The sequence below is a fragment of the Colossoma macropomum genome, unplaced genomic scaffold (genome assembly GCF_904425465.1).
Source record: "Colossoma macropomum unplaced genomic scaffold, Colossoma_macropomum, whole genome shotgun sequence".
In the NCBI taxonomy this organism is placed as follows: Eukaryota; Metazoa; Chordata; class Actinopteri; order Characiformes; family Serrasalmidae; genus Colossoma; species Colossoma macropomum.
The window spans coordinates 10,966,925-10,978,285 of NW_023494794.1; the positions used below are offsets into that span (position 1 = coordinate 10,966,925).

Sequence of the window (11,361 nt, forward strand, 5' to 3'; positions counted from 1 at the left end):
TGTTGGAAAGGGTCTAGATTAGTGCAGGTGGATGTTGGAAAGGGTCTAGATTAGTGCAGGTGGGTGTTGGAGGGGGTCTAGATTAGTGCAGGTGGATGTTGGAGAGGGTCTAGATTAGTGCACGTAGATGTTATAAGGGTCTAGATTAGTGCAGGTAGATGTTGGAAAGGGTTTAGATTAGTGCAGGTAGATGTTGGAAAGGGTTTAGATTAGTGCAGGTGGATGTTGGAGAGGGTCTAGATTAGTGCAAGTAGATGTTATAAAGGGTATAGATTAGTGCAGGTGGATGTTGGAAAGGGTCCAGATTAGTCCAGGTGGATGTTGGAAAGGGTCCAGATTAGTCCAGGTGGATGTTTGGGGGTGTCAGTGCTTTCAGTACTCTGACCGCCTTGGGGAAGAAGCTGTTGCATCTGAGTCTGATGGTGGTGGAACAGATGCTCTGGTACCTTCTGCCAAATGGCAGGAGGGTGAAGAGTTCATGAGGGGGTGGGAGGGGTCATCAATGATGCAGCACTCGTGGTAGGAGGTGTTGATGGTGGGTAAGGACACCCCGATGATCTCAGCTGTTCTCACAATCTGCTGTAGGAACCGAGACGGTGCAGTTCCCATACCGGACAATGAGACAGCTGGTCAGGACCCTCTGCTGACCCCCTGTAGAATGTAGTGGGGATGGAAGAGGGGAGGTTCGCTCTCTTCATCCTCCACAGGTATTGAAGCCACTGCTGGGCTTTCTTAACTAGGCAGGTGGTGTTGAGCATCCAGGTGAGGTTGTCTATGATGTCCAAGGGACATGGAACTGTGGACTCTCCACGGTTGAGCATTGATGTACAGTGGAGAGGATCACCGGGGTGTTTAATGTTCTTCCAGTTCTATAGATAACAGCATGTCATACAGTGTCATAAGTTTATTTTTAGAATTAGACGCAAACTGGATCAATTAATTTTTTGTTCAATTTTGGAATTTTGGTCACTGTAAAGTGGTACTTCCGTACTAGTAGCTCAACACCGACCTCGCATTTAGCTTCACGGGTGGCTGATCTCTCACTGCTCAGTGAACAAACTGAATATTTTTGAAAGGAATGCCAAATAATAGATGCCGTGCTGCTACGGTCTGCGACTGCAGGGATCCTGCACCGCTTCCAGCAGTAGAATTACAGAGTAATGTGATCGGACAGCGCTGTAAATCACGTGGTGTAAAATTATGCGGTAATGTGATCGGACAGGAGCGTAAATCTTCTGGATGTGAAGAAAGAGTGTTTTCCTTTGGGACTACTTCTCAAAGCTGCTCTCTGAAACTTGCTCGAAAAGAACTCTGGAAACGAGTTGTGTCTGAGTCTGATTTACAGTTTTGTAGCTGTTACGATATGTTTCTTTCTTTTGTGATTGAACATATTTTGATGTTATTACTTTTAGATTCATATGTGTATTTCTTTTTGTTTTCTTGTACATTCTGTATGATTTAATAAATAGATTGAAGAGTGTTCCAATGAGCTCAAACTCAAACATTCTGGATCTGAGAGTGCAGCCTACACAGCCCAGCTGGAAAAACATCCCTCCAGGTCCAAAAAAAAAAGTTGCAGGAATCTTACAGATTAAATCAGACGCTGATGTTCAGCATTAATTTACAGATGTTCACAAAGTGAATGTTTTGACTTTAGCCTTCAGTGTTTCTGATACATCTGAATCAACCGGCATTGCAGCATCAATATTGTTAGATTCAATTATAATTATTTAGAATAACGTTCAATAAAGTAAATGTAGTTCTGAATCAAATGAAAAGAATTGAATAGAATCAGTTTATGGTGACTCAGATGAACTGATTCATTACGAGGTCAGAGATTTACACCTCCAGCGAATACTGACTTCATACATTTGTAATCAATGTTTTCAATCATATAAAATAAAACCGGTTTTCAGATAATCAATAGTGCACTGAGAAGGTGTGAATAGAACTGTGTCCAAAATGAAGTTACATTAGTAAAATTAGAACTTAAACTAATATCAGAAAATTTGTCACAAACATATTTAAATATTTTGATTAATTTTAGTTTCTTTATTTGATTTTATCCTCCTTTTGTTTTGTTTTATCTTCTCTTGATTTTACTCGCTTTTACATTTTAGTTACGTTTTAATTATCGTTTTATATTTTCTACTTTTTTTGTATTTTCATTATTAATGTTTCATTTTTTACACGTACCTGATTTGTCATTTTATTATTAAATTTACTTTTATTATTTATGTTCTTACACATTATCACTCAACTCGGCAACATTGTAAATGAAGGGTCACCCTCAATGTTCTCCAAGATTAAATAAACTTTGATTGATTGATTGAAATAGACATTTAAAGCATATTTTTTGTCTTTTATTAACTTTTTTGTGTACGAAATATGAAAAATACTGAATAAAACATCTAAAAATACATTTTGGAACATTGAAACCCTCACAAAAACCTCTCAATATGGCAAACCATTACAAAGTTTTGAACGGCACTGTATGTATTTAAATTGTATGTGGAAAAATTGCAGAAAATCAACAACGTAGTGCTGTCCAGTAACTGGACGTTTTGTTTTTGTTCTGTACTAATGGACTGCATCGTATCAGAAATATGCTACATAACAAATACAGTGTCTTTCACTTCAGAGACCAGTTTCACTGTAAATCTAAGTGTAAAGTGATGTAAAAGTGTTCATATGTCCCTTTTTCCCTTTCAGCCCCTCCGTCACTCCAACTGGGAATGAACTTCCAAGATGAGGTACGACTTTCCTGCTCAGATCTCTTCTAGGACTTATAGCGAGGGGGAACGAGCATTCAGACACTTTTGTTTTTGTTATTTGCTGCATTCCCAGTGCACATATACACTGCAAGTCTACAGAGATGATGTCTTTAGAAATATACACAGAAAAGTATGCATTCATGAGCACAAATAAAGATATGTCTAAAAAGAAATGAATAGGGAAAAATGCTTTCAGCTTTCCGAGGTTTTCAAGCTGTTCCTGTCTAAATCCATCATCCCACTTTGTCCGAAGTCCGCCGCAATCATTCCACTGCGGAAAAAGACTGTCATCAGCGGCCTCAACGATTACCGTCAGCACTTACGCCGGTCATCATGAAGTGCTTCAAGAGGCTGGTCCTGCAGCACAGCCTTCCACCCAGCGTGGACACACACTCGTTTGCCTAAAAAGTGTGCAGGTCTACAGAAGATGCCATCTCTGACTAGGGATGAGTATCGAGAACCGGTACTAAATTGGTAGCGGTTTCTGACTGGTCAGTAAGATCCTGGACAAACAGTGCTGCTATCAACATTTAAGTTACATTAATTCATGCCGTTTTTAAATGGTTGGTGCTGGATTAGCAGGACGGGGCGCTCTGGTCCGGCGGCCAGAGGGCAGCAGGTCAAACAGGTGATGTCCAGGGTGGGTGAGGCTGATGACAGTCTTTTTTGGCAGGGGAATGGTTGTGGCAGACTTCAGATATCAGTGTGGGATGATGGATTTAGACAGGGACAGCTCGAATATCTTTGTGGAGACCTCGGAAAAGCTGAAAGCGTTCGCGTGCCTCCGACCACCTTAACCATTTCGAATGCCGAGTGTCAGTCTGTGTCTCATTGCTGAAAGCGTTGTCGTTCAAAAGTGTGGGGTTGACGCTGAGTAGTTGTGTGTAAACAACAGCCACCTCATGAAATACAGCATTCTGCAGCGTGTTTGCTTTAGCGGAGCAACTGCTGCACCTACGTCCTCGGTGCGGTCTTTCGGTGTTCAGGAGGAAAAAAGACAACAGGGGTGAAGTCCAAAGACTGGCAGCGTGGTGTTCAGACAACAATCTCGTAATAGACTCAGACTTCACAGAAGTCTACACAGAAAGGACCCTGGTTGCCCGGCCGGGGAATAGAACCCAGGCCCTTCTTGCTGTGAGGCCTAGGTGCTTTCATGGCCAATGCCCTGACTTGAATTCCGCTGGATTTTGAAATTGTAAGTCCATCAGACGGTCCCTTGTAATCCTGAGGAACGGTTTGCATCAGAAGCACAATGCTGTAAAAAGCGAATCACTTCTTACCGTAGTCGTCTCAAAACTGTAATTGCCAATAACGGCTTTGCAGCAAAGTACTAATAATATTAGTTTATGGTGTCTGAATCCTTAAAAACACGGTGGAATTGATGGGGGTAAAGCATATCTTTGTTTATGCTTATGAATACATGCTTCTTTTTTTCTTCTACAGTTTCTGAATACTTGTTTTCCCTCATTGTGTATACTAGGAAAGATTTTGTGTACATTTTTTTTAAATGCTTATATAGTTATGAGCAACTGTTAGGGATCATGGAATGAAGCTCTTCAGGTTTCTGTGCTAGGTGCAGTTTAAAATATGAAAATCTAGGTCATGATATAGGTATCTAGGTCATGAAAATTATTATTTAATATTTTATGAAGTGGAATAGAATTCTATGTCCACATTTCTGGAGTGAGTCACCCCCAGGTGTACAGTGCTGCCATATCTGAGTGGCATTATCTGTTGGCACATCATGTGACTAGCTTGCATAAAATTAATGATCTATTTGATTAAAGGGCCTGTGCCGTGGAAAGCGGGAATTTTCGTTCCTTTTTGAAATATATATATATATATATATATATATATATATATATATATATATATAAAATACATGTATGCAGCCTACCTGCAAAAACAGCCCATTTTGACTTCTTCATGGTTGTGATGTCATCATCACTGCTCATGTAGCCCTGCCCTATGAGCCTATAGCAGTTAAGCCCCACCAACTCAGCCAACAGCAGTTTAGTCCCACCCATTCAGCCTATAGCAGTTTAGCCCCACCCATTCAGCCAACAGCAGTTAAGCCCCACCTATTCAGCCCACAGCAGTTTAGCCCCACCCAATCAGCCTATAGTAGTTCGGCCCTGCCCATTCCGCCTACAGCAGTTTAGCCCCACCCATTCATCCGACAGCAGTTTAGCCCCACCCATTCGGCCTACAGCAGTTTAGCACACCCATTCAGTCTACAGCAATTAAGCCCCGCCCATTTGTGTTGAAGTGATGTGGAGTGCTGTTCCTGCAGGCAGGCTGTAGCAGAATTCATGAAGTGGAAGGTATTATTCCTCATTTCTACTACTTTCTTTATGAATGAGGTGTAATACAAAGCAGCCAATCAGAAGACAGCTTGTTTACATATGTCAGTCTCAAAGGCACACCCTGTTTAATTCTTAGGCAAAAAGAGAGGTTGGAAAACGGTCACGTAAAAATAACAGTGTCTGTTTTTGATATACAAAACCACACAAATAATCTAAGTGGACCTCTAAGTGGAAAATGCACAGTATTGTGCAAAAGTCAGAGAACCCCCCTCATTTATTTAATTTCCAGTCAAGACAGCCATTAAGGCCAAAATATTCATTTTTCAGGAGATATTTGAGGGGAGATTAGATATAAGATAATCCACTTGTAAAAAGAAGGAGCAAGTCAAAGGAAAAAGCCATGAGTTTCCAAAACTGCAGTTCAAGAAATGATTCAAAGCTACAGAGAAAACGGGACCCCGAACAAACACCTAGAAGACCAGGTAGACCCCAAACCTGCCCCATCAGATAAACAGCACTTATAGCTTTCATCTCTGAGAGAGAGGAGAAAATCAAGCTGCTTCAGATCTGAAAACATCCACAGGTGTTTCTGTCCATCCTTCCACTGTGAGAAGACGACTCAGCGCTGTGGGTCTGAAAGGATGTGTAGCTGATCAAGAAGAACCTCACTGAGAAAAGGAGACGGACACATCGAACAAAGAAGCTGAACGATGGACTGACCACCCCAGAGTCCAGACCTCAACACCACTGAATGTGTTTGATTACTTCAGAAAATGATCGACCAGCTTCTAAGACTGAACTTTGGAGGTGTGTCTGCAGATTCTTTGAGGAACTGAAAGCGAGTCTCCTGAGAAGAGTGGAAGCTGGAATAAAGGGAAAGAGTGACACACTCAACAAATAAATGAAGGGTGGTCTCTGACTTCAGCTCACTACTATAGATGACAATGCAGGATGTGGTAATTTAAACACCACTGCTGGAGTTTAGACAGTGACATTTTACAACTGTGTGTCTTTTCTTGTTTCTCTAAAGGTTCTAAATAGGAAACTCAGAAGCTACATCTTCATCATCGTCATCATCGTCGTCATTCTTTCTGCTACAGCTAACCCCTGAACATCAGAGCGATCGATGCTTTTACCTGGTCGTGACCCCTTTTTGTTTTCTACTTTCATGAGTCTGTAAATGTGTTTGCGCCCATGTGGGATTGATGAAGTAACTGACTGGACCAGAACTCCAGAAGAAAAATACGGACCACCTACTACAATTGTGGTTCCAATTACAGGCACCTTTCAAACCTCCCCAAAACCACATGCACAGGCGCTGCACCAGCTGGGTTTGGCCGTCTTCATGCGTGGCTAAACGCTGTGGTTTGTGTTTGCGTGTTTGCGTCCAAGCGTCCGTGAATGGGTTCCACTACCAAAAGCTGCACTTACTCGCTTTGCTGTTGAGAACAAAGATGAGATGAGAATGGAAAGTTTGAATCAGTTTCGGTTTAAAACACTTCACCCTCCATAAACCCCCTGACCTACTTCTGCACTGTTGCATACAGGAACTGAACTACACGAGTGCCTCCACTACAGCTGTTGACTCAGGCTTTTACACCGACTGGCTCATCAAGGCCGTGCACAGTGCACATGCATTAAGTTTGTACTTAAGTAGATGCTACAGTGGCCCCAAACGTATTTAACCATTGATAAACCTTAATGACAAATTGATATTTGGGTGACGCTTTCTTGTACAGTCCCTAAAGTTCTAGGTATTAGCATGATGGTAGGTTCTCAAGCAGTCTACGTAAATCACACTGAAACGTCCAACAGGTTCTAGTAGTAGTTGATGACACGCGGGTTCACTGGTTGACGGTCTTTTTAAGATATTAGTCATTAGCGTTATACCGATATGCAAAAAAAATGCAGATAATGCGACATACGATGATTCCCCCACTTCTAGTGTGGTGAGTCTGCATCCTGAGGTCAGTTAGTCCAGTTTATTGTCAGAGGAGTGACAGCAGATTAACGAGTTAATGGGGAAAAGAGAGTGGAGGAAAAAGCCAGTCTCTTGGGGTTAGCCGTTAACCATTAGCCTAGCATGGGGACTAGCTGGATCTCCGCGTGCCCCGCTCCTCGCTCAGCCAGCTGCTTTAGGCGATGCCACAGTCTCGGCTTACAAGCTGAGAGAATCCACAGCTTCTCAGCTATACCTGATAGTGTGTTAATATTTACTAAATTCCAGCGTAGATTAAAGCTCTACAAAAAAAATGTTTATTTAAGCATCCACAGTACTGTGTATTTATTTTTGGTAGTTATACAACATGAAAAGATTGTAGATGAATAAAGCACACAGTCTTATATGGTACGTACCTGTTTATTAACTATAAACAAAACTGTGTGCTGTAAAAGAAAGCGCTGGATACTTCCTGTTTACAGTTACTTTATAGTTTGTGCTGTCATTTTACACCACGTAACTTACCCACTACTTGTTTTTAACTCTCTTTCCTGCTTAAGTGGGTCATTACAGTGCAATTTAGTTTATGTTTGTGTTCAACACCTTGTCCAAATAATTATGAGATATTTTACTGTCTAATTTATGAGCTTAATAGCTAGAACCTGGTGGGCATTTCAGTGTAATTTAGTTAAACTGCCTGGGAACTTACATCATTTTACCCAAAAACAATGATGGAGTTTGTACTTGTCACGCTTATCCAGTTAATACCTGCAGCTGAAGGGTCTGTAAAAGAAACCATTACCGATATTTGTTTGAGGAAAAAAGCACTTTTAGCGCAACATCAGGCTGACAGTGGAGTCTTTGTGTGGAGAGGAGCTCCAATCAGTCTGCGCTATGGGTTCTGTAAAGCACAAAGTCTGGAGCTGTTTTTCTTACAAAGCTGTCGCTGAGCTTGAGTTCACTGATGGGATCATGAGGCGTACAAAGACATTCTGGATGCCTGCGGATCGTCTGCGAAGAATCTGCTCAAATGAGAACAATCAGCCGCCTTCTGAAAGAATATAGTTCCAAAAAGAAAATGAGGGTCTTGGAGAGGAAATGAGAATCTGTTTAAATTGGATTACTCTTGTTCCCCAACGCAGTGAACCTAATACCTTTTAAAGCCTGGCACAAATGTCCAAATACTTTTGGGGCCCACTGTATATACCTTGACGTATCCATGCTCCCATGGTCTTTCATCGCAACTGTTGCTGGGTTGATTTAGTAAGAAATTAGAGTGAGTTTTAAATTTTAAATGATATTTATTTTGTATATCTGTGAAAGAGTTTTTTTGGAGCTAATGTTAGCATAGTGGCTACTTTATTTTCATTTCCTCCCTAGTTTTGATGAACTACTACTTGGTAGTGTAGCATTTTTACCTGGACACTCCACGTTATGCAGAGACGCTAAACAGAAATCACTACAGGTTCTCATTAGGTTGAATGAATAACTGACTCTAAATGTAGGTATTGTGATATAAACTGAGTCTGTTCTACAGTTTCTCATTAGGCTGAATGAATAACCGACTCTAAATGTAGGTATTGTGATATAAACTGAGTCTGTTCTACAGTTTCTCATTAGGCTGAATGAATACTGACTCTAAATGTAGGTATTGTGATATAAACTGAGTCTGTTCTACAGTTTCTCATTAGGCTGAATGAATAACCGACTCTAAATGTAGGTATTGTGATATAAACTGAGTCTGTTCTACAGTTTCTCATTAGGCTGAATGAATAACCGACTCTAAATGTAGGTATTGTGATATAAACTGAGTCAGTTCTACAGTTTCTCATTAGGCTGAATGAATAACCGACTCTAAATGTAGGTATTGTGATATAAACTGAGTTCTATAAACCTCACAACAGTAGCTATGAAAGAACACAGAGCATGGATTGGGCGTCGTGTACCAGACACAGCACTTTTTTTGACTGTTTTGAGCATTAAAAATATCACTATTGATATTTTCGTAAATAGGGGTGGGCAATGTGATGCTATATTATCATTACATAAATTATGTTATGATACGCTTTTCTGAGAACATCACAGGTACTATCAGTATTTCTAAAACACCATAAAAATATATGGATTTACATAAATTGTATAGCCTGTAAACAAGGAGCTGATTGGATATCAGCCTAATACATTATTATCTTATTTATTTTTCACCAGTTGATTTGTCCTCCTGTTTCAATAACAATCATTTTAACAGTTGTCAATATCGACCAATAGAATTTCAAAGCTAAAACAAACTATAGTTGTGATCTAATTAAAGCCAAGGCATTAATAGAGATATTAATCAGCTAAAAATGTACAAAAACCTTTCAAATTTAATCTTTTCTTCCGTCCAAAATACTTTCTATAGGGAGGTGTCAAACCTCTAAATTTACACTTCTGAATATTATTATTATTATTATATATTCTTTTGTTGCATTTTTTTCTGTTTAATGTTGTTTTTTAAAATATATTTTTGATGCCTTTTGAAGTGAAGTTGAAAAATTAAAATGTATTTTTTACATCGAAAAAACTTATTTTAAAATTTAAAAAACGCTGTCCCAGGTTTTCATGTCACTACCGAAACACAGAGTTTTATCCAGTAGGCGGGGCCTTATTTAAGCCACACCTCTGCATTTTAGAGCAGAAAGTGACGCTGCGTCACAGTCCCTCATGGCCACATGGTGAGCAGTCAGATCTCAATGTTTTGAATAAAATTCCTTAAACTCAAATAAACAGCAGAAATATTACAAATAATGGGGTCAGAGTTCACTTTGTTAGTTTCTTTTAATTATCTATTATGTTTCATATTTTTGTGATTAGTCCTCAGTTTTTGGTAACACTTTAGGGTGCTGTTCATAAGGCTACATGACACCTACATTAGCTTGTCATAACAACTGACAAAACCCTACATAAATGTTTACACATGCTTATTCCAGTATGCGTCGTTCGCTAAATGGGTTACATTTGCCAGTTTTGATCAAAGTTAGCTAAAGTAGCCTTTAGCTATTGGAATATGCAAGTATAAACACTTATGTAGGGTTATGTCAGTTGCCATTTAGCCTTATGAACAGCACCCTGCAGTAAAGTGTTCCTCAGTTTTCCTAATATCAGAGTTTGTTACAATTTAAAACAATGCTACGAAATATCGTTTCCAATACTGATAAATCAGTGCGACTACAATATCGGTTGATATTATCGGCTAACTGACATATTGGTCGAGATCTGGTCTGTTCAGCTGGTGAGCTCAAAAAAAAAGAAACACTGTGATTTATATTATATTGTGCTGTAAAGATCTTACCAGGTATTGCAATATAGCATTTCTGCCACATCGCCCACCCTTAGCTGCGAAAATGACCATGTTGTTTTTGTCGTAAATTGTGTTGGTCAGCAGTAACAACTCGTTACTGTTCAGAACTTTCTTTGAAGACATTTTTGTATGCAAACCAAAAGGGATAAACTAGAATATTGTCACTGTCATAAGAAAACATCATGAATTTGTAGGAGAAAGAAAACAAAAAAGCGGTTTTAATGTTCATTGACATTTATTTGGAGCATTTGTTTTGCTGCCTTTTTCAAATGGTGTAAAAAATAAAACTGGGAAAATAATTTTTTTGTTAAAACAGTGACGATTTGCTACTTAAACACTCCTCACACAGTAAACACTCATAAGCTTTTCTATCATTTTTTTGTAGTTTCATTATCTGAAGTACTGACAAACATCTTTCTTCACCATTCTTTCCTTTCAGTGGAATCCCACGATTTTTAATTCCTACATAATTCAGTGGTTGAGATGTAAACAGAGTCATTCAGAGCGGTTTGGTGTGAAACGCTCTGTTCTAGAGAAACTTAAAGTCAGAACTGTTCACAGTGGTGGTGATAGGAACCAGACGTCCACCTCTAAAAGCTCCCTCACAGACAGTCACTGTATGAGATGGTTATGAATTCACTGCCTGATGACTGAGACACTTTTATGATAATTTTGAGAAGATTTTGGCCTTAAACTCCATTCATGGTGGAGGGATATATAATATGCAGGGTGCTGTGAGGCAAAATAGTCCCCAAAGAAAACTTATTATTTCAGATTTTCCACTATTTTCCATCATCAACATTCCATATAAACTCAGAAGACTCGTGTAGGTTCACTGGTGGTTCTGGATAGTAAATCCATGTCTATATTTGTGTTGTAGTCATGGCGACCCCTGGTTCCTATCACCACCACTGTAAAGAGATCTGAGCCATTTCACACCAAACCACCCTTAATCTCTCTGTTCACCTCACAAACACTGAATTATGGAGGGATTTGGTAAAA

General features: G+C 39.6%; 1 protein-coding gene across 2 annotated transcripts in view; it reads left to right on the forward strand.

Moving 5' to 3' along the window:
- The window catches only part of ophn1 (oligophrenin 1), a 117,284-nt gene extending 106,343 nt beyond the window's left edge, over positions 1-10,941 (forward strand). Inside the window, exons 23-24 of one of the 2 annotated variants that reach the window (XM_036580154.1) lie at positions 2,713-2,753; positions 6,111-10,940. In XM_036580154.1, the coding sequence (XP_036436047.1) occupies positions 2,713-2,752 (40 nt within the window). In that variant the 3' untranslated portion in view covers position 2,753; positions 6,111-10,940. Of the gene's footprint in view, positions 1-2,712; positions 2,754-6,110 lie in introns of both variants that reach the window. The other variant, XM_036580155.1, reaches the window with a different exon arrangement.
- Positions 10,942-11,361: the final 420 nt, after the last annotated feature.